The sequence below is a fragment of the Micrasema longulum genome, unplaced genomic scaffold (assembly GCF_059751315.1).
Source record: "Micrasema longulum isolate JH-2025_06_02 unplaced genomic scaffold, ASM5975131v1 h1tg001633l, whole genome shotgun sequence".
In the NCBI taxonomy this organism is placed as follows: Eukaryota; Metazoa; Arthropoda; class Insecta; order Trichoptera; family Brachycentridae; genus Micrasema; species Micrasema longulum.
Genome location: NW_028278813.1, coordinates 80419 through 106096, shown reverse-complemented (window position 1 = coordinate 106096; position 25678 = coordinate 80419). Strand labels below are relative to the sequence as shown.

Below are 25678 nucleotides of genomic sequence, written 5' to 3'. Positions count from 1 at the left end.
AATACTATTTTTACAAATAAAACATTCAACATCATCAAGTTAAAAATATTTTTTAAAACCGCATATTAATAAGTTTTTTAATCGTTTATGGGCTAAATGCTTTAAGTTACTGCACGGGTAGGTAAATAATTTACAACCTTTCAGGGCCGCGATTATGAACGATTATCTTCATCGGTATATACTGAGACGGTTTTTTATTTATTCATTTATATATACGCCCAATGGGCATTTTTATAAACACATTTATACATAGAAAATTATTATAAAAAAGTAGATAGACATAATGGTTTATAGTAGACTTTGTGGGAGTGGAAGCGGGAGAGAGGTGTTTTTAGAGAAAGAAGACAACTTGTTATCAAAGAAATCAAGACTGGTATGTTTGTTGGCAGACCTGGGCAGAATTCTGGGCATAGGTGAAGAAAACTATAGTTAGTTCTATGGTTATCGGTATGAAAGAGTAAGTTTTGTCTGAGGTTTCTAGTTGGGATATTTAATTTTACTAAGCTCAGTAGTTCAGGCGCATCAAAGAGTGAGTTGAGAATTTTAAATAGGACTATAAGGTCGGATTTATTTCGACGGTCTTGAAGAGAAGATATATTCAAGGTAGTTTCTAACTCATTATACGTATATAGGTCTCTGGATAAGCCCAACCTCCAGCCTATCTTTCTCAAAAATGGACGTTGAACTGATTCAATATTCTTGATGTGAACATCATAATATGGAGACCAGATAACAGAGGAATACTCTAGGTGCGGGCGAACTAGGGAACAGAAGAGAGTTTAAAGGGTATTGATATTTTTGAAGTCAGCTGTGCTTCTGTTAAAAATTCCAAGAAGTTTTAAGGATTTATTGATAACATGTTCAGTACGAATTGTAAAAGAAAGTTTAGTGTCAATTATAATACCTAAATCTCGTATACAAGTATAAACTAATATCGATATTTATAGACGAATAAGTGTATATTTGTATGAAAATTCAAAGTATCTTCGACGGTAACCGGTAATTGAACATGTTTAGAAAAAAAAAATGTAAACGGATTCTATTTTTCATACAGAAAACTTAATCTTACTTTGTAGATAAATGTTATCTTCCCATCAAAATCGAGGCCTTGTTGTCGTAGCAAAAAAAGAGTTGGGTGCACTTATAGCTAATTAAATGCTTATTACGACGAATCATTAGATGACTGAAAAACGACAAAATGTGAGTTGCGGCGTTAAGGCTCTGCACGGAGACAGAAATCTAACAAGCAAGCCCCCGAGGGTGTTACGTATCGCAGATGCAAACACGCCACTTGTTCGTGTCAAAATCTATAGTGTTATTAATTTCTGTAATTACTAATGTGGCTAACTTTCTACCATTTTGTCGCATGATACGCTTTAGTTATCAATACTGTTATCGCCGTTTCCCTATCCGCACGCAGTGGCGCAAAGGCCACTGCATTGGCACTCAAATCGCACTAATGAGGAAGTTCATTGTTACGGGAAATTGGATAAAGTGTTTTCTTACACGCGGTAAAAATTAGTGCATTTATTTGTACGGCGAAGTTTCTCTAAAATGCATGAAAATAATAATGAAAATAACTGCTTTAAATGACGTCACAAGTTCTTCTAAATCAGCCGATGATGAAGTGTTGTGATAGATTTCCGGTTTTATTAATTCCGGAGAACTAGTGACGTCACGCGCGGAGTAGTAAAAAAAAAACTTTAAAAAATCACAACGATGATAATACGATGCATATTTTTTTCTTTATTACATGGAAGGTAAAGTGATCAGTTTGGAGACGATGAAACATTGCTGCCGTAGATAAATATTTATTCAAACCAATATTTCACATCTACCTGCCGGGAAAAGAATATTCAAGATACCAGCCCTGATTCTGTTTCACCCACAGAAATGTGTTCTTCATCTGCCCGGACATGATTCAAATTTCCAGGGTGTTGTGGTGTATTTTTCATAACTTCCTTCGGTATTCTTTGTTTCCCAACTCTTGTGTGGCTATGATGTCACACTAGTCTACATACGATACGAGACTTGATATTATTTTATTTATTGTTATTATTTTTTTGTTATTTTTATATATATATTATAAAGTAATGCCTAGTAGGAGAAGACCCGTGCTAAGGTAGATTAACATATCTGTTTATTTGTATATCTCCATATACATACACTCATACATTCACATATATACACACATATTCATGCATATATACATAAATATATCTATATATACATATACACACATACATATACATACATGCATATATACATATATATATTTATAAATTTTATCCTTCTTGTCTTTATATTGTATGGTGTTTAAATTATCGTGGATAATATCAATATTACTTACCCTACAAAGTAGTTTAAAAAACCTTTAGTTTCTTTTCTTCCCGCATCAATCGGTTTTTTCCCTCTGACAGCACTGTTATTGACAATCTGTCAAGTTTGATGGCGATCGTATGCTCAGTATTATGTCAGCGTCTGTTTGAGTGAGTCGAAAAATTGCTGTGTGGCGATTTTTACAATGGATAAAAAATTGGCACAACGAGCGTGCCTCAAATTTTGTGTTGCTAATGAAATTTCGTGTGCTAAATTATTGAAAATGTTGAATTAAGTCTTTGGAGAATAGTGTATGTTGAAAACACGGACATACGGATGGTATAAAAGGTTTAAAGACGTCCGTGAATGCTTAGATGATGATAAACATACTGGACGTCCAGCAACGTCAAGTACCGAAGATAACATCCAATCGGCAAAGCAAATCGTGTTGAAAAATCGATAATTTCCAATCCGAGAGCTTGCTATGTTATTAAGCATCTCACCATTGAGATGTTTTGGGTATGAAACGCGTCGCTGCCCCCCTCGTCCCAAAAACACTGAAGGAATGTGGAAGGATAATTCGTGAATTTTACACTGAAAATTCGACTAATCTCATCAGCCAAGCACCGTATTCTCCAGACCAGGCCCCGTCTGACTTTTTTCTTTTTCTAAAACTAAAATTTGCTTTTAAGAGGAACGCGCTTTGAGACGATTGATGCCATAAAAGAGAATTCGCTGCGAGAGCTAAAGGCCATACCTTTGCTGACCTATGAAAAGTGCATAAATAATTGGATTAAGCGTTGGCATCAATGTATCGTCGCAAATGGCGAGTATTTTAAAGGGAATAAAAATTTAAAAAAAAATAAATTATTCCCTTTCCGCGCCTAATCGTGCATGGGGCACTGGACACCAATCGCAGCGTATCTTGTTCATTTTTGTTATTACATGAAGGTGAGGGATCGCTCTTACGCTTCAGGTACCAGTCTAGAGACTATGAAATATTCTAGTGTCATAAATATTTCATGTCAACCATGTCGGGAATCGAACCCTAGACCTCTTGCATGGTAGGCAAATGCGCTGACCATTACACTACGGGACCGACAAAATTGAAAATTAAAATTTTGGGTTTTTTTTGCCAAATTTCCGTTTATTTTTTTTCTTAAGTTTTATTTTTTGTAATCTTCAAATGTTCATTTTCACACCAGATTTAAAAAGTAAAATTTGTATAACTAAGCGGGATTTTGATACAAAAAATATGTATCCTTGCTACGCGAAGAAATAATGTGACGTCAATACAGCAATAGTTCTATACGAGAGAGAGCACTAATATAGAACTTATAACAAGGAAGACAGAGACGGTGTTCTTTGGCTGGTGTTTGTGTGAAACAGATTCTGTCGGTTATTGATAGTTACGCACCCATGTAAGATGACCGGCGTATTTATGATTACATAATTATATTTTTATTTCAATAAATTATGGAAAATAAATTATTAATCAGTATGTATCCATGATTTTTTTTTATGTCTAAACTTGAGAATATTATGTCTTTCGCTTGTGGTAACACGATTTTGCATCACCGCGCGCAAAGAAGTTATTTACCACAATCTTTTAAGTGCCAACTGCTGAAAAGCCTCAGAAACAAAAGGTTAAGCAGGTATTTTTTTTTCTTTAAAAAACATTAATTTAAATCAAATAATGTTACTCTACAAAATATTAATATTAATAATAAACATATTTTAAAATTATAAAACAAATAAACTTTAAAATGCAAAAGAAAAACAAAGAGGATTTAAAGGTACTGAAACTAAAAAAGAAGACTTTTTTCCTGTTGTATTTCATAAAAATTCGTTTACATACATCCAGCCTAAATTTTCCCATACATTACGCGTCTCAATCTACGCCAGCCGTAAATCCGCTGCCACAGTAAAATAAATATTCATGTGTATAGCAATTTTTTCGGGGTTAGTAGTTGTACCGTAAAAATTTCTTCACCGTCGCAAAATTTCTCCTACCGAAAGTTTTACCCCGAGCGAAAGTCAGTAAGTCGCCGGGTTATTTGTGATGTGTTTTCTGTGGAGGCAGTACCTACCCAAACCATAGACTCAAGTTCCCGCCAATTGTGAAAGGTCAAGGTCATGCGCGCGAAACGTGAAGGGCGCATGCGCAGCGCCCACTAAGTAGAGATAAGGGCTAGTGCGGGCCGTATTGATCGACGCCATTTTTTTCCTTTTCCGCGATTTTGACACTAGTCGAATCGATTCGAATGCGGACTTTTCATCTTGTGCGTTGTTTGTTTTGATAACCCGCGCCCCTACGCGGGACGTTGACCTTAAATATGCGGACAACTGCTTACAGATAAATCTTCAAAGTATTTTCCCACTACTGGGTCTACCATAGACACATTGTAGTTAAAATCGGTACTTACAGAAGTACATATTATAAAACAATAAAATTATACGTACGTATTTATTTCGAAAAGAAATCGATATCATAGATTGTGTTATTTTACAGAGATAAAAATATGCTAGATTATTTCCGCCTCGTGGTGTAGTGGTCAGCGTCATGAAATATTTATTCAAAAATGTATTTTTACGTTAGAATAGTTTATAGTCCCTAGACTGGCACCTGAAAAGTAAGATTTCTAAGCGACATTTCATGTCAACCTTGTTTAAATTCAATTCGAGATCACTTTCATTGTAGGCAAACAAGCTGACCATTTGAATACTAGGCGGACAAAATTCATTGTTATTATTATCATCACAATTTCAATTGATACTCGTAGAACCTTTTGAGAAAGGATAATATGGAAGTCTAAGTTTTTACAGGGCTTGTGATCTGCGTTGGCTGGTTTAAGTAAAATATCCTTTTAAATATTTGGATATGCTCAGAATATTGTTTGGCGCACAAGGTCAGTAAGCCAAGGAAAGACGAGTATATTCGTAGATCTTGAAAAGACAAAACCATTCTACCACTACCTTGGATGAGGAATAACTGTTTTTGTACAATTTAAGGTCGTCGATCAATTACTTTTTATAGAATAAAAGACATAAGTTTTTTATCTATAAGGAACTCGTAAAACAAAATGCTAAAAACTTAAACCATCTGAATATGCATTTAAGGGTAAATTTAAAACCTCAATCGGTTCCCAAACAGATTAATATTAATATATATATTTATTTTTTTTAAATCTACTGACCGGTCTCAGAGCCATACAAGCTTATGAATCAAGCTACCCTGACAACCAAGGTAAGTTAAGTATACATTGATAAAGAAGCTTGTTAAGCTTTGAAACTGGTCGGTAGATTTAAAAAAAAAATGTTTAAAAACAAAGTTGTTTTTATTTATTTTATTATAATGAATAACCACAAAGTTAGTACTTCTAATAATATAAAATTTAGGTTAATATTAATTCAGCACTTATACTTATGTGTTTGAAAAGCTTCTAACGTGATTTTTTAAAATCTATTTATTGTATACAAGCAGGTTGATATGCTAAACTTGTTTAAAAAACAAAAGTATATCTTCTTATCTTCCTTTTTCTTGTCCTGCGGATCAAAGGGCACTTCGTAGTACTGACGTAATTATAATTATGGTAATTTAAAAAACTGTAAAATACAATATAATTAACATTATCACACTGTTGAGTGATCACGAATCTTTTCGTAGTTTTTTTCCACTAAAGCCTGCATTTATTCAGATGTCAATCTACATAAATGTCTTCATAAAATCTATAGTACTAAATCTTAATTTATTTCCAATGATTTCGACATACCCGTATTATTTCATATGAGGTTTCCTCTTTTTACCATCATGCCATTTGCTCGCAGGGGTAGACAGAGAGGATGGATAGCCACATGCGTATATCCTAACATTCTTTCACATTCATACATATTTTTTTTATTTTATTCTCGTATATTTATTGAGAAAACTTGACAAAATAAGTCAAATAAATGATTTATTTATTCATTTACTTACATAAGTTTATTGTATATTATTTGAGACACAAGTCCCAACTCTATGGGACTAGAATTCCTGTGTTGAGATGGGACGAGCAATTAGTTGAGTATAACACCACAAATATAGAATCAGAATCATATTTTAAAAAAAACAAATAAATGGTACATAAATATGGAAAACTGCAAACTCAAACATTCGGAAAATCATCAAGGAGTTTCCTACTCAAATCGTCATTGGTACATACATAAGTAATAATAACGTGTCTACCTCTCTAATAGAGTGAATACTCGTGTTTAGAGAGGGAGTTTGTTTTACAATTATTTTTAAATACTATTATATAGTATACATACATGTTTTATATTTCATTTTAACTAACAGATTCCTTGAATTTATTTATTTTTTCTAAAAGATACACAATTTTTTTCAATTTTGTTTCATGTGTTTTTTTTTTAAATTTAGAATTACATGTTCTTATTGATTTTAGGATTTCTGGAAGATTATTAAAGTTTTTTTTCCCCAACATTTGAATAGTGATTTAAAGCTGCAGGTGTATTGCATCTGTGTAAAGTTAAATTATTTGGAAATCTAGAGTTTCGAGAATTCTGTAAATTAGTGGGTTTTTTTTTCTTTGAGGGTTTGTATATTAGATGCTTTTTTAAAGATGTCATCAATTGAGGGTTTATCTAGTTCTTTAAAAATTAAATTTGAAGGGTAAGTTTTCAACTTTTTAAATACAATTTTAGCGATGCTTTTTTGAGCAATCAAAAGTGGACGTAAATTTGTCTTGTAATAATATATTGTATGCTCTTCGATCGTGTCTGCTTTGTCATAACCAGACTAGAGATTTTGGTTTATTTGATCATGCCACGTCTTAGCGATTATTATCGCCATATATAAAAAACTTTATTTTTTCTTACATCATTTAAATGATTTCAAAATCTTGCATTTTCTCAGGGAAAAAAATGTATTTCAGTAGCATAAAACTGGATTAGAACAGTTTTAATTGACGTAATATTTTCATCACACTTGTACTAAGAATCTAATCATGAATAAAGGTTAATTTTTTAACCTGTCGATGCGCATGTGGTACTATTATAATTGGGTTATGAACTTAAGTAATTAGATAAAATTTGTACTAAGATAGGGTCTTTTCTATCGTATTTAAAACGTGTGTATTATAGTGTGTTCGAATTGACACTGTTATATCTAAGGGGGGGGGGGGGAATAATTACACAAGTCAAAATGCCTTGCTTTTCAGGATACAGTTTTTCGTGTCATTGACGGAATCAAAACGAACATTGAAAGAATGTCTTTTTTTTCTCCATGCTTATAGGAATTGGATTACATTGGAATACTACGGGACCAAAATGTTTTTGTTTTTAATTTTTGTATAAATTTATAATTGTAATTTTTTAGTCAATTTTTGTTTTAAATTGTTTTAAAAAATATATAAGACTGTCGAAATATGTCCATGTACTTATAATTTTCTCAAACTGAACGGTTTGGGTAGGTAGGAAGAAATTGCCTTAAGGCAATATGCCAGCCCTTATATGTATATAAATTGTATATGTATATAAACCGTAAAATAAATAAACCCGTCATCGGCTCGTTTAAGTGATTACAACGCCCAGTGTAAAATTTACAATGAATATACCCTAACTAAATTATTTTAAATTTATTATTTTAATTTATTTTATTTAAACAAGCCCTGAGTAAACAAAGATCATAATGATTTTGGGATTTTATCAAGATTGGCAGATATTTCAACAGATGAAGAAATATGGATGTTCCAACGTAGGCAGAACGGTTCTAATGTTACTGAGTGTAAATGAATCATTAGAATCAGCCAATGATATATGTTAACACTTTTAAATTCAGTTTTTTAATGGGTTCCTCTATTTTGTTAAAACATTTATTAATCTGTATTTTTTACAAAATCTGTTTTTTCTTGTGATCAGACAAATCGGGGCCCAGGGCCAGTATTACAATGGGAAGGTAACATTTATCTTCAATTTTATCTACAAAGTAAAATTCAGTTTTCTGTATAAAAAATATAATTTGATTTTTTTTTAAACACGTTCAATTACAGGTTACCGGCGAAGATATCTTATTTTTTCATGCAAATTTTCGTAGATAAATGTCGATTTTACTTTGTACCGTCACGATATATACCGATGAAGATAGCGTTTATAATCGCGGCGCAGGCGCGGGTACGAATAAACACGGCCGGTACAAGCCAACAGTAGTTTCGTCGCACGTACAATACATTATGAGCAATGCTGATATTCTGTCAGCTGTTGACTTCGGTCAAGGTGAGAATCGCCAAACATGAAAAAGTTACGTGCGGATTACGTATGCTAATTCTCAAATGGGTTAAATAATATGCCCATTATGTAATTATTTATTTTGACCTAATTATAAATTTAACTCTGAATGTTCCGGGTAGCTAATCGTTCAGTTGGGCAGATCGAAAACATAACATAACGATTTTAACATATTTTAATTAGTAAACGATTTGATTAACTGATTGTATTGGTCTCTTATTTGAAACAAATATGTTTTACGTTTTATTATAAAGATTTTTTTTCGTAACGTTTCAAAAAGTTTTTCGCGCGTATTTTTTTGACCATAGCATTTATCCGTTCACGGTTAGTACTATTTTTAGGGAATCTAGGAAATCAATTACAATAAAAAAATCATTAAAAGAAAACTCATTAATTTAGTCGAGCGCACTGAAAAAAAACTCATGCATCGCCGGCACTGAAAAGGAAACCTCGTGCTTTTAATCAACCTCACTGAAAGGAAAATCTAGTACTGTGAATCTACCGCCATCAAAAAGAAGACTCATCATTTGAATCGACCACACCTGAAAAGAAAACTTGTGCTTTGAATCAATCATACTAAAAGGTAAAATTCATGCATTGAATCAACCACACTAACATGTAAAACTCGTGCATTGAATCAACCGCACAGAAAAGTAAAACTCACGCAATAAATCAACCACACTGAAAAGGAAAACTCACGCAATAAATTAACCACACTATAAAGGAAAACTCACGCAATAAATTAACCGTACTGAAAAGGAAAACTCACGCAATAAACCAACCACACTGAAAAGGAAAATTCACGCATTGAATCACCCGCACTGAAAATGAAAACTCGTGCATTGAATTAACTGTACTGAAAATGAAAACTCACGCAATAAATCAACTGTACTGAAAAAGAAAACTCACGCATTGAATCAACCACACTGAAAAAGAAAACTCACGCAATAAATCAACCGAACTGAAAAGGAAAACTCACGCAATAAATCAACCACACTGAAAAGGAAAACTCACGCATTGAATTAACCGCACTGAAAATGAAAACTCGGGCATTGAATCAACCGCACAGGAAATTAAAACTCACGCAATAAATTAACCGTACTGAAAATCTTGAGTTTAATCAACCGCACTGATAAAGAACACATATAGCATATTAAATAAACTACAATAAAACAGGTAACTTATAAAATAAATTATTATATTTCTATAGGAATATTTTAGATTCCTCCTTTGTATTTTGTCAATTATTTTAAATACTGAAGCAGACAAAATGCATTTCAACTTTGTTTTGACGGTCTATGGAAACAAATATAAAGAGAAAACTAAAGACAAATGGAATTGTTAACAAATGCATCGTAAAAGTAAATTTACTACTTCAATCCCGACGGGTACCAATTGACGTGGTCACACAGCGTAATTATTGTTAATTAGTTGAACCATTTACACGTGTCAGTAGTGTTTATGCTTTACTTACGTCGCCATATAATATTTTTAATTACTAAATAAAAACGCACAACATCTAAAACATATCGCATCATCATTTCCCTATCCGCATCTAGTGATCCATAAGGCACTGTATTAGAGATTTCACAAGTGAAAAAAACCTTTCCGCCTTTGCGTTGTGTTGCACAATACAAAAAAGTGCTGACAAATCTTAAGCCGATAATGAGGAATTCCAGCCCAACCCGGAATTAAATTTTAAAAATGTTTTCGTGTACACGTGAATATTTAAAAAAATTATAGTACGATGAGATATCTCAAAAACGCACGCAAAAATAAATAAAAAATGTTTAAAATAGTATTCATCTTAAAATCGTAAATAATGACGTCACTCCTTATATCTACTTGTAGTATTTCCGGTTTCCGCTTTAAAGCCCCCGCACCTTGTAAGGAACGTTTTGACTATAGAAAAAAAGAGTATAATTTGACATTTCAACCAGAGATTATGCCAACTTTCTAGGTTTTTATAAATCGAAACGTTTGTAAAAACAACCATAACATATATATGAGCAAATTACGATCAACTAAATGAAGTAATCAAAGCAATATTCCATAGATTCTTGTCAGTTTTGTTATTGGCTGGAGAAATACAACTTACCGCGGTCAGTGAATGTAAGAACGCCAACCGTTTCATGACGTCACTACTAAAAAGTGACACACGGATTACAGTCATTTGGCGCGGTATTTGATAAATGTAACTTTAAAAAATAATATCTTTGTAAATAACGCACAAAAAAAAAATTGCTTAGTTAAATAGTACGCTAATAGAAAAAAAAATTGGAAAACATTGGAATTCCTCATTCGGAAAGTCAAGTGCTGTCATTGCACACAATGAACAAAATTACCCATTTATTGCTTTTCAGCTAGTTTTTCGTAAAAGCCTGCTTGCATTGCGTTGAGAAAAGTTGTCATAAAGTATTATGAAAATCCAGTATCGAATGGAATCCGGGCGGAGTTCGGTCAAAGATCTTAAACGCAACTCCAGTGATATTATTATAGTTTTTAAATATTTCCTGTATCCGGGAGGAATTAAGAATGCAGTTCTGTGTATGCTATAAAACTAAACTGGACGAGTATTTTCGACTCGATGACCACTCTCAGGTAAAAATAGAAATCGGAATATTAGTCCGCCTCATGGTGTACTAGGAAGCGCGTTTGTCCTCTGCCTGAGATCGGTTCGATTCAACATCTATTTGAAATATTCCATTTAAATCCATTGATATATTTATATGTGTACACTAGGTGTGGCACCAAGCACCCGACTTGTGTTCCATTGAACATAGGTTCCGGAGCTTATCTTGTATTTGGTGGGAAATAGTGTGTATCCTTGTGTACACTAAGCAAATGTGAAGCAGTGCGAAAGGGCGCGACGTACAGCTTTGAATTCAGAGTAGGCAGCATGAACGATAAGTCATTTTTACTCTACTGCGCGTTTTGAACAGCAATTTTGTTTGATAATTTTTAAAATGCATTTGCAAATTCACGTTAAATGAAGCGTCACCTCCATTTAACTATACCTCAGCGTTTAAATGGTTCATTTTCAGTGTAATATACCATTGATCATTTTGCTTTCACATATAAAATAATTACGACACGCTGCATTGGAGTACCAATGCAGTTCTCTATGCACCACTAATAACAAGGTTTATTAAAACATTTCAACATACGAAAACACGTAATCCAAATGTGTCTTTTCTTTCAGATGTATTTTCAGAAGAAAAAACAAAACAATGTACTGCGATACCACTTTTTTATTGTCATTGGTTAAATACACAGCCCCAAAATGAAAAGGTACGAAATAAGCATTTATACAAATTTTACGGCCAGTGGAAATTTCGTCACTTTTTCTTTTGGTGGCTTTGTTTTAGATGCTTCCGGAAGTTTGCCCAAAAGCTTCGTCGGGTGTATTTTGATTTTTGGCCCGATTCCAATGCTTGAAAATTAGCGTACCCACTACGTCACAGTAGTTAGTGAACATGTTGCTTACGTCACAACACGTGTTCATACACGATTAATTTATTTTTTAATCAACAATATTATTTATATAATATTCGCCATACGATTTAATCTTTAATTTTAGGGCCATTCTCGCCTAGTCGTAAAGAACAGTCCTAGAAAATGGCAATCGTATACTCTGGAACATCTTTTTACACGATTTCGAAATAATACGGTACAAAAATATTAAAAATTTAAATTTCAATCATTGATTTAGCGATGCGTAATAGTCAGCGGTTTTTAATGGACTATCAAACTAAGCCAAAATATTTTTGTGTATCGTATTATCGGCGCTATGATTTTTTTAATTTTTTGTGATTTTGAAATACTCCGCCTGCGACGTCGCAAGTTCTCTTTGGTGAGTTGCTGCTGAATCACAACACTATCATTGGTTGATTCGGAAGAACTAGTGACGTCATTCAAAGTAGTTCGCTTTCTTTAAAAATCTTTTTTTTTTTTTCATACATTTTTGAGATGCTTTGCCATACAATTAAATACTCCAATTTTCACCGCGCCTAAGAAAACATTTTTATATCCAATTTTTTGCATAATTTTCACCTCGCTTAAGACAATATTTTTATATCCAATTTTCACCGCGCTTAATAAAACAGTTTTATATCCAATTTTCCATAATTTTCACCGCGCTTAAGAAAACATTTTTATATCCAATTTTCCATAATTTTCACCGCGTTTAAGAAAACATTTTTATATCCAATTTTCCATAACGCTGAACTTCCTCATTATATTATTTGTTTTTTGAATCCCCCACATCGCTCTTTTGCTTACTAGGCGTTTAATATAGGTATTGTCTTTATATTATTTTATTTTTCAAATGTATCAGTTCTCAATATGTAAAAAACACCATTGTGCCGTTAATTTGAATAAAATCAAATGAAATACTGATAGTAAATATTTTTTTTTTTATTGTATTTTTTTCCTTACATTTCATAGCTTACAAACATAACATACTCGTAAAACAAAATAAAATAATAAGAAAAGAATCCCACGTAGGCATAGCCTGTTCGTGGGTATACATCATTTTATCAGTTTTACGTTACACAATAAAAATACACTGTATAAATATTTGAATATAAGAAACAAATGAAAAATCAATGTTCCACAAAAAACAGTATCTCTAAAAAAAAATTAATTTCTTTATGGAGACTTTACTATCTAGAGACGGCAAATGATGTATAGTGATAGTTGTGTATATCAGTTTTACGTTACACAATAAAAATACACTGTATAAATATTTGAATATAAGAAACAAATGAAAAATCAATGTTTCACAAAAAACAGTATCTCTAAAAAAAAATTAATTTCTTTACAAAGACTTTACTATCTAGAGACGGCAAATGATGTATAGTGATGGTTGTGTATATCAGTTTTACGTTACACAATAAAAATACACTGTATAAATATTTGAATATAAGAAACAAATGAAAAATCAATGTTTCACAAAAAACAGTATCTCTAAAAAAAAATAATTTCTTTACAAAGACTTTACTATCTAGAGACGGCAAATGGTGTAAAGTGATGGTTGTGTATATCAGTTTTACGTTACACAATAAAAATACACTGTATAAATATTTGAATATAAGAAACAAATGAAAAATCAATGTTTCACAAAAAGCAGTATCTCTAAAAAAAATTAATTTCTTTACAAAGACTTTACCATCTAGAGACGGCAAATGGTGTAAAGTGATGGTTGTGTATATCAGTTTTACGTTACACAATAAAAATACACTGTATAAATATTTGAATATAAGAAACAAATGAAAAATCAATGTTTCACAAAAAGCAGTATCTCTAAAAAAAAAATAATTTCTTTACAAAGACTTTACTATCTAGAGACGGCAAATGATGTATAGTGATGGTTGTGTATATCAGTTTTACGTTACACAATAAAAATACACTGTATAAATATTTGAATATAAGAAACAAATGAAAAATCAATGTTTCACAAAAAACAGTATCTCTAAAAAAAAATTAATTTCTTTACAAAGACTTTACTATCTAGAGACGGCAAATGGTGTATAGTGATGGTTGTGTATATCAGTTTTACGTTACACAATAAAAATACACTGTATAAATATTTGAATATAAGAAACAAATGAAAAATCAATGTTTCACAAAAAACAGTATCTCTAAAAAAAAAATTAATTTCTTTATGGAGACTTTACTATCTAGAGACGGCAAATGATGTATAGTGATAGTTGTGTATATCAGTTTTACGTTACACAATAAAAATACACTGTATAAATATTTGAATATAAGAAACAAATGAAAAATCAATGTTTCACAAAAAACAGTATCTCTAAAAAAAAATTAATTTCTTTACAAAGACTTTACTATCTAGAGACGGCAAATGGTGTATAGTGATGGTTGTGTATATCAGTTTTACGTTACACAATAAAAATACACTGTATAAATATTTGAATATAAGAAACAAATGAAAAATCAATGTTTCACAAAAAACAGTATCTCTAAAAAAAAATTAATTTCTTTACAAAGACTTTACTATCTAGAGACGGCAAATGATGTATAGTGATGGTTGTGTATATCAGTTTTACGTTACACAATAAAAATACACTGTATAAATATTTGAATATAAGAAACAAATGAAAAATCAATGTTTCACAAAAAACAGCATCTCTAAAAAAAATTAATTTCTTTACAAAGAAGAGAATTATATGTCGTAGTATTTTATCGTTCTCACTTGAATGGACTCCTGATAGATAAAGAATTACGATCCAATAAAAAAAAATTGTCGGCCTCGTGGTGTAATGGTCAGCGCGTTTGCCTATCATGCGAGTTCAGGTTCGATTCCCGACATGGTTGGCATGAAATATTTATTTAATAGGGTGTTTTTACACAAAAAAATTTCATGTCCCCTGGACCGGCACCTGATGCGTAAGACTGATCATCTTACTATCATGTAACAAAAGTGATCAAGATACGCTGCGATTGGTGTACCAACGAATTGCCCTATGCACCATTAGATGCGGAAAGGGAATGATGATGATAATGATTTAATAAAAAAAATAATTTAAAAAACGTTTATGTATTTGAATTGTGCCCACGTAGAAATGCATATACCATACAAACGAAAAAAAACATTTTATTTAGACGTAAAGTGGTATATATGTATAAGAACGAAGTAACGTCGACGATCATTAAATTTTGTGAAATAACCATTGTTTTATTTTAAACATTTAAATTGACTGAATAGAGTGCCTAAAACTTTTTGTTGAATTACTATAAAAAAAAAAACAAAATTACGTATACCCTTCTTCGCGGGCATAATTCGTGTATTAAATTAGACAAAAATGTATATTCCATGGATCATAATGGCTAAGTCTCGAGATCTTTTGAGGCTTTCTTGTTTTGTCTATGGCTATTGTTGATTTTGGCTCTTCAAAATTAAATAAACATGCGATATACATTTTATTCATTTCAATAAAATGTATGCTGCCTTAATCGTAGTATTTATAAAAAAATACCGCAAGGACAAGCTCTTGACTATTATGTACAATACGTGCTTGGTTACCAAGGTCAGACGATATTTTTATCTGTAATCCTTATTTTTTATCCCCTCGTCGCGTCGCAAAGGTTTTACATGCATACCATATTTATATTATCCCATAAATTCGTTTGCATCCATTTTCTTCGTAATATATAATTTGTATTTAGAAAATAAAATCATTCTCATTTTTTTTTTTTTTTTTTTATGCTATCTGTATTGTATTATCGGTTAATAAAATATGTATTAAAAAAAACTGGTATTTTAAGTGGTTAGTTGGGAGTTAAAAATGAAAATATTTGTGACATGAACAAAAAAATCCTGAAAAGGGGAAATCGAGTGGAGATAAGTCCGCCTCATAATTTAGTGGTTAGCGCACCGGACTCGATTCTTAGGAATATCGGCGTGGTTTTACGCCAAAATATTTCATTCTTTAGGAAAAACCAAACACTGATCTAAGATCGTGTCATGTTTTTTAGTTCCATTCCAATGCTGTGGACATGTCTATCGGTCTAAGTTGGCTCCTCGCTCTACCACAACTTTATTCCCGTTTTCTATTTACGACTGGAAACTTAAAACTGGCAGATTCGCAATAAATATGTTTCGCAATTTTAGTCCTTCGTACCTTCATAAGGTCTCAAAGTTTTAAAAAAAATTGTATTCCGAATGATTTCACTGTACATTTTCAAACTTATGAATTACTATATGTTTAAAACATTTAAGTTTATAAGTGAAAATTCTTGATGGAAGTTCATTGTAATTTATTATATAAATAAAAGACGAGTGATACTTTAAACCAAATACTTAAACTCATTAAAATAGCATTATATCAACTCATTAGTTAACCCGAAGAAAAAAATTTGATATTGATCCTTAAGATAAAAATAACTTTATTTAATTTACTTTCATATAACTTTGAATTATCTATCCTTACCTCTGTTTTGTATAAATACATTGAACTCCTTAATAAAGATAGCAGTCTCGAAGATGTCGCGAAAGCGATGAAACCGGTCACTGGATATTCCAAATTTGTGGATTAAAGTATCACTCGTCTTTCATTTATATAATAAATTTCTAAATGTTTGTGCGTCGATAAATAATTTTTAAAATCCATTGGTTTTTCCTATTTGAGATAAATTAATTTATTATCGTTTTTTTGTCACTGATAAAAAATTGCCTTGAACCATGTATTTTTCACAAACGATTATTCGCAGATTCAACCAGTATAAATAATTATTAATGTGTTAGGTTGAAGCTTCCTTCCTGCTTATTTATCACTAATATAGGTACATACTATTTAAGTATGTATGACCATATTGACTATGTATCCCCTTTTTGCTCCTTACTCAAGTGGCTTCATTTTTATCAGCGCATAAACTTCCAATCTCTCTCACTTCTTTATAATATTCTTCACAACCCTTGCGCTCCAAAATATCTTACTGAGAATTTCATTTACCTTTCTGATCATGGTCTTTCGCTTCGCTCTTCTCAGGAAAGAACACTTTCCATTCTTCGATATAGCACATTATTTTTCAGCTACTACTTTTCCGTTCAAGCTGCTAGACTTTGGAATGAGCTACCTCTTCATATTAAAAATGCACCTTCTCTAGCCACCTTAATGAAACGCCTGAAACATTATTAAATATCCCCAGATTCGTGAATTCCCTGAATTTTCACTGTTTTTTTTTTAAATATATATTTTTACCTCTTTTTCTTTCCTTGGTTTCTCTTTCTCTCTCCTCCCAAGCTTATTATCTGATTCCAAATTCCTCATCATTTAATATGTAAAACATAATGTACTTTTTTAATAAAGTTAATATGTGTAAGTCTTATCTCCCAATTAAAAAACAGCTGTTAGTTTTAATTAATTAGGTTATTTTTATTTTATGTATGTATCTTTTGATGTATATGTATTTACAATTTTTTCGTCCAACTTTTCTTTTCACCATCCTGTTTTTTGGTTGGCTTGTAGATTTTTCTTTTTACAATAAGTCCGCCAAAGTACTTATTCTTTGTACTTGAAGTTTTAAATAAATAAATAAAATATTTATGTTTTAAATACGACTATTTCTGAAATACATTCTTGTTAGCAAAGTTCATTTATGTCTCAAAAAGCTACTTATACTCGTATCCTATAAATATTATTTTTGAATGCTGATTATGCACATGTAAAGGCCTCTTGGGGTGTTGAGTTATTTTTTTAAATTTATTTGTTTTATTAATTTTTTACGCCCATAAAGCTTTACATACATGAAAGTTATATAAAATATCAGTATATAAACAACATTAAATTTAAAAAATACAATATAAATCAACAAAAGATAGAACAGTGTTTAGAAGTAAAGTTGGTGTAAAAAAAAGAAGATGAGTATATAAACAATATTTTTTTTAAATACAATATAAAGAAATAAAACATAGGAACAGTGTTAAGAAGTATAGCTGGTATAAATACGAATGAGAATATTTACTTTATCTAAATCATAAATCGAAACTTTTTTTGCACAACGCGTTGCCGTTACACTATGGAGTAAAATACATGTAATTTTAAATAGCAAAATATAAAAATAAAGATTGTATTTCCCCTGTAAATGTGGTTGCTCAAGAAAGTACGAAATTCCTGATACTGGCTACTCCTTTCAATATCCACTTATTAAATAAGGCTATTTCATATAACATTGAGCTTTGCCGACTCCGGCATTGTTATTTCTCAATATTGATATAGCATTTGGGCAATAGTAGTACATGAAACATGCAAATATTTTATTATTCAGAGACCACAGATTATTTTGGCTGTCCAAAGTAAAAACACGGTAACTCGCGAAGGCAAAATTTTCAGGGCCCGCATTACAATGAAAAGTTAACTGAGATAATCTCCGACTGTCTGTAAAGTAAAAGTGAGTTTTCTGTATAAATATTTCGTCATGATCGTAGAACAACGACACATGTGATTTTCTTCAACTTTACATGACAGCGGTTTATTTTTTTTACACTTTATCTCACTACTATCGAAGTACAAAAGTATATCCTTTGATACTTCGGTTAGTTATGCATATTTTGTTTTTTTTCAAACCTGCAATATAAAGCCTTTATAAAATCTTTTTAAGCTCAAACTTTAAAGAAAGTCAATGTCGCATTTTTTGTTGATGCTGCAAGTTTTCGTACCAAAATACACATTTTCGGACAGAAAATTAGATTTGACTTTATCGACCATTGAAGATAACTCTGTTAATTTCCCATTACAATCGGGGCCAAGGAGAAGCATAAATGTGTTTGGTATTGCAATTTTTCATACTACATAAGTTGTACCCTTTTTTGCTTATTTATTTATTTTAATTAAGCACTGTGCTGTAGCAAATACTGTGTTTATTCTTGGTTATTATTTTTAAGATCTCGGTTTTTCATTTATTATATCTTAAACTAGACAGCCTTGGACATTCAATATACTATAAATATCCTAATGTTAACTAACTGGTAACATGACAGACATAACAAGAATACAAAGACAACAAAATAAAATTCTTAAACTAACATACAACCTACCCTACCTGACCTCTACGACTGAACTGTACAAAAAAACACACCAGTTTGACATAAACTACTTGACTAAAATTGAGACCTTAAAAATTGTGCACAAAATTACACTGGGAAACATACAAGACGACGACATAATATTAGTCGAAAATGCTGACATACACAAATATAACACCAGACAACAACAACACTATCATATTGAAAAAGCAAAGACAAACATCGGACAGTCAAAAATACTACATAATGGACTTAAACACTACAACGACCTACCTTACTACTTGAAAACTTTTACTGGAGACAAATTTAAAATCAGCCTGAAAAAGCACATGATGACTGAATTAACTAGACTAGACGAGACATAAAATGACTAGACAATATTAAATTTCTAATGTAACCCTAGCGGGTTTTTTAAAATTGTAAATAAATAAAAAAAAAAAAAAAAATGTAATATATAGGAAACGCAATCGCAGTGTATCTTTATAATTTTTCTTGCATGACGGTGGACGAAGATGATCAGTCTTATGCTTCAGGTACCAGTCCAGGGACTATGATAAAAACACATTTTCAAATAAATATTTCATGTGAACCATGTCGGGAATCGAACCGGAGACCTCTTGCATGATAGGCAAACGCGCTGACCACTACACCTCGAGGCCGACAAACTACCAATGCAGTGCCCTATGCACCATTAGGTGCGGAAAAGGAATGATGATGATTTATATTCTCATATAATATTATATTTACATGTTATAACTTGATTCTATAGCAATCATTGGTGGATTTTTTTACCGCACTGTAACAGTTTTTTTTTTTAAAGAAATATTTGCGTTCTTATGATTTACCCAAATATTTCATTTTGAGGGCCATTTTCAACGAGTTGTAAATAACTCACTATTAGAAAATGGGAATCAAGTTGGGGTAAAGTGGGATTAGAACCACAGACCTTTGGTCCGTGAGTCCGAGACACTAGCCACAGGACCACAACCCGAGTTTAGAGCGATATTTTGGGCAAAAATGCCGCACATTACCAAATTAAAACAAAAATGTGTTTTATTTGTTTTTATGAGTTACTGCATTACTTTGGACCGCCGATTCCCGTGCCTAGAAACAGAAACAGCTTGAGAATTTTTTGCTTATTCGACCTCTGTATGCACAACCGTGACCTTCTACGACATATTCACATTCCCGACCCAGATTGAACGAGTTTACACCCTATTGTGTATTCAGTATTTTGCATGCCTTACGTGGAAAAGAGGCAGCTGAAAACTCAATGTACTTTTTACAGCGCGAATCAGAAATACCCCTTTCTAACCCTTTCGTAGAAACCGAAAAGAGCCAGCATTTTCGAGACGTGATAAAGTTAGTGCGATGCAAATTTAATGTGGTTTCATGTCTGTAATGCATAACGTTAAGGGTCTTTGTATCAGTATCGCTTACACATTTTATTTGAGAAAAATCGAGTTACTTAATTAAATCCAACTCCACTGCCCTCATTATTCCTTTCACTGAGAATTTAGCAATTATATTAACTGTATAATGACTTCTCACTTCTCGCGTTGTGGTATTTAATATACGAGTGTAAATTTAATAAGCTTGAAAAGAGTAATCTTTATTTTAGGTATAGCAAAAAATTAGAAATTAACATCTTGCAGCTATATTTAAAAATATTGGAAATATATCGGAAATATATCGGAAATATATCGAAGCTATACTGACAGAATGCATTAAGTCAACAGTCTTCATATAAATATTTCAAATATTTTTTAATGTAGGTGCAAAATGTTGATTTAAAATTTTATGCTAAACCTAGAATAAAGATTACTCTTTGAAAGCTTTAAAAATATTAAAATAAAATAAATTTGTGGGAGAAATAATGCGTTGAAAGAATAAAAAAGCTTTGAATGCGATTATCTCGCAACTTGTTTTAATGAATGAATGCATTCTGTCAGTAAAGCTTCGATATTTTTATTATTTGGCGACTAATGTAGTATTGGATACATAGTAGCCTTTATAATTAATTTCAAAAAATTTAATTTATTTTAACAGAGAGGGAAAACATTTTTGAGAAGGGAATATGGAAGTCTAGGCATTTACAGGACTTATGACCTGTCATTGCCTGGTTTAAGTGGCCACTTTACACACTGTGTAACATTCACCATTCTGCCCATGTTTGAACATCCACATTTCCTCAACTCTTCCATCTGTTGACTTTTGTGAAGTATAAGAGCTGGAACCTTTATCACGCGGGTGAGATTCATCCGGCTGAACCAAATCACCCACTAGGCAACGCCTGAAAACAATTTTCCAATTTTCACACTTCTTCTTTTACCTGGTAGTAATTCAACAATGTTTGATTATGTCCAAATGCTTGCAGACTGGCTGGATTTCCTCCCTAGGGAGTTGTTCATATTTAAATATATTCTCAAAAATGTTTTCCCTCTCTGTTGAAATAAATTTAAATATTAACAATTCCCTTGGGAGGAAATCCAGCCAGTCTGCAAGCATTCAGACATAATTAAACATTGTTGAATTTCAAAAATCACCACCAGGGTAAAATATGGTTCGATTAAATTTGAAACAAAAAGTCAGTTGCGCGTGTTCTGTCAAAAGTGTAATTAAGCTAACGTTCAATTGGTGATTTCTTTGCATTTAAAATAAATAATTTGATGTTGTAAATGTTTCTGCAACTTTCAATATTGGGTAAAAGATGTTCATTAAAAACGTTTTTTTCTTGTTTTCCTTATATTCTTGTATTTTTTAACCTTTTATGCCCGATGTAGCATATTGTCTTAATACCAACAAAACATAAAACTGATTTAAAAAAAAAATGTTTTCATTATATTTGCCAGTATCTACTTTAAAAAAATATACATTTATACATATTTTAGTTAGAATTAGACAAATTGGGCTGTGAGGGGTTAAATCTACCGACCGACGCCCTTTACGCACTAAAACATTAATTCCTAAATACATTGATAATTTTCTGAATTATTAGTATTTAATTAAATAAGTGTTTTTTTATTCAATGAAATTTTATCGTATTGTTAAATCAAGACCTGAATATTTTAGTAACCAGAAAAAAATTCACTTTCACAATACCGGAAATAAAAGTAAATAAAAAATTCCATTAACAAAACAATCATTTATACAAAGAGGGCCCGTATGCATGGCAGTAAAAATATATAATAAGCTCCCCAATCAAATTAAGGAAACAAATTGTGTTTAAAGTGTTTCTAATCAATAAATGTTTCCATAATATACATAAATTAATATTTAGAAGATGTAATAGAAAAATGTAAAATGTATTATATATAATAATTGTTAACAAATTACAACAGGGATGGAAGATACCTTAAATAAGGGAATATGGAAGTCAAGGAAGCCAAGGGCTTATGACCTGTCATTGGCTGGTTTAAGTGGCCACTTTACACACTGTGTAACATTCACCATTTTGCCTATGTTTGAACATACATATTTCTTCAATTCTTCCATCTGTTGATTTTAGTGAAGTCAAAGAGCTGAAACCTTTATTGTTGTGAAGAGATTCATCTGACTGAATTATTTCACATACTAGGCAACGCCTGAAAACAATTGTTCAATTTTTAAACTTCTTCATAAACCAGTTGGTTTGACTTCCATATTCCTTTATTTAAGGTTTTCTCCATCCCTGTTGTAATTTGTTAATCTTAATGACCTCCGAGGGGGTGAAATCCAGTCTTTTGTCTATGAACATTTGGACAAACTCAAATATTGTAATAATAATTGTTAGCAATATACACCATAATATTGAGCAATGTTTTTACTGCTCGTGTTTTTCTAAACTTTTTCGTTTATATGATTTTCGTTTTATTTTTATTTTTTAAATTAATTTTTATTCTATTTTTTTATTTAGTTTTGGTGAGACTGTAAGAAATTGCAAGTGGCAATAAGTCCGCCATTTAACTGTGTCTTTGTTATTATTTTGTATGTATGACATTGTATATTACGGTTAATAAAGATTTATTATTATTATTTTTAATACATTTCCTACTTCCCTGAGACTTCATTGTAACTTTTTTTAAAGTATTAAACTAGGGATAGCTTCCCCGTTTTAATACAGTAAATATATTTTTATTTTAAATAAATAAAATAATAAATTATTATTATTATTATTATTATTAGAGCACACATGAGAATATGCTTGTGTGTGCTCTACTTCCAAATTTAACAATAAATTATAAATATTCCACTAATACCTAAATCCTCATTACTAGTAGAACTAGATATCAATTTACGTCCTTCTGCATCGGACAACAATTTCTCTGAATCCACCCAAAATCCATTCATTATCTTGCCTTAAGCTACCTTCCTCGCTTTGTAATCCTCATTATTCAGTTAAATGCAAAACCGTTACTGCGCATGATCACTGTTTTTGGGAAGACAATCTACCCAACCAATACAGATTAAAAATGTAGCTTATATTACCATTCATTATCTTGCCTTAAGCTACCTTCCTCGCTTTGTAATCCTCATTATTCAGTTAAATGCAAAACCGCCACTGCGCATGATCACTGTTTTTGGGAAGACAATCCAGTCAACCAATACAGATTAAAAATGTAGCTTATATTACCATTAATTATCTTGCCTTAAGTTACCTTCCTCGCTTTGTAATCCTCATTATTCAGTTAAATGTAAAACCGCCATTGAGCATGATCACTGTTTTTGGGAAGACCAATTAAACCAGCAGCAAATAGACTACATATTTATTTTTGATTAAATGTGCAACTTATGCGTGGTAGAACAGGTGGCGAAAAGACTATTCTTTTTAAGTTGAATGTGCACATTTAGGCATTTGGCCACTGGTTTTGTTGATCTTCTCATAAATAGTGATCATGCACAGTGGCGGTTTTGCATTTAACCCCCTCAAGTACAAAATCGACTGTATTTCATAGACCCTTATTAAATTATGTATATTTTTAAAAAACGTTACTTCTCCCTATTCTCTTTGTAGTAGCTTGGGTGAGAGCTTCCAGCTTTCGACGGCGCGGCGTCGAGAAGTACTGAAAAGATATACCATCGCATAATTCGCATACAAGCGTCAACGCATCGAGATAAAATAAATGTTTTATTTCTATTGTCCTCAGCGAGAGCAGCATGTTCGTGTCCTCGCGGCGCTGGATCCTGAAGACGTGCGGCACGACGACGCCGCTGCTGTGCGTGCGCGCGATGCTGGCCGTGGCGGCGGGCGCCGGCCACGCGCACGTGGAGAACGTCTTCTACTCCCGCAAGAACTTCATGCGCCCGCAGCTGCAGCAGCGCCCGCACCGGGAGTTCTACCAGGAGGTCAGTACATTCTAGCGTCCAAGGAGGAAGTTCAGTCCTACGGGAAGTTGGATATAAAATGTTTTATTTTATTTTACGGCGAAGTTTCTCGAAAATATATGAAAAAAATATTAAAAAATAATTCATTGCAACATCACAGGTTCATGAAACCACGTGTTTCCATTAATCAATCAATCATAGCGTTGTTATGTTGTTGTGACAACCGGTAACAGATTTCCGGCAGTAATGTTTTTCGACGTTTAGGATGTTTGACGCAAAATAATTTGCTTTTATAATTCGACGGGGCTCAACTTATAAATGTCAGATACACTCATCGACTTGTACTCATGACTTCACGGCGTAATTTCAAAGTTTCAGTGGGAATTTTCAAAATTATCAAACTTAAACGTTTATTTTTTTTTTCTTGGTTTGATAATTTTTTAACACATAAATATAATTCAAAAACCGCTCGACTTCCTCATCGAAATGAGAAAATATTTGGGTGTAATATTTTTTTTAAATGTGTTTTTTTGGAAAAATAAATATTTGAGTTCTTATTGTTTACCCAAATATCATTTACCAACAGTCGTAAATAACTTGTGCCGGAAAAATGGGATTCGAGTTCTGGTAGAGTGGGATTTAAATCTCGTACTTTGATCCGTTAGTCTACAACACTCCCACGGGACCTTAACCCGGTTCAAGATCATATGACACTGCATAGTATGCCAAATGCAGCGTATATTTATTTTCCTTGAATGGAAGGTAGGGAGACCAGCCTTACGTTTCAGGTACCACTAGTGTCTTTCCAGAAACAACGAAATATTACAATGAAATTATATAAATATATATTTTTAAAACCTGGAATATAAAGCTTTTATAAAACCCTTTTAAGCTCGAATATAAAAGAAAGCCAATGTCGCATTTTGCGCTCTTCCGTCGTTCTTCTACGATCACGACGCGACGTTTTGAAATCAGAAAAGCAAATCGAAAACTAACAAAAGTAAAAGCTTTTGGCTGTCCGCCTGCAAACTTCACTTTTTCCTTTTTATTTTCAGCAGATGTTCCAAACTTGCACTCTTGCAGTTCACCAAAACTTTCTCACACGATGGCAATGAAAACTATCGTATAGGCTTAGACGCTTGGACTATTCCCTATCTGCACAGTCTATGCATGTAAAAGCTTTACAATTAGTTAAAAGCCTTTTACACGTGAACAACATTGTGTTGT

The 25678-nt window shown here is 32.1% G+C and overlaps 1 protein-coding gene across 1 annotated transcript in view; it reads left to right on the top strand.

Annotated features, from left to right (window-relative positions):
• SamDC (S-adenosylmethionine decarboxylase) overlaps nt 1-25678 on the top strand; it is a 66277-nt gene that overhangs the window by 19365 nt on the left and 21234 nt on the right. The window contains exon 3 of the mRNA XM_088236987.1: nt 24274-24472. Coding sequence (XP_088093113.1) covers nt 24274-24472 — 199 coding nt within the window. The remainder of the gene's footprint in view (nt 1-24273; nt 24473-25678) is intronic.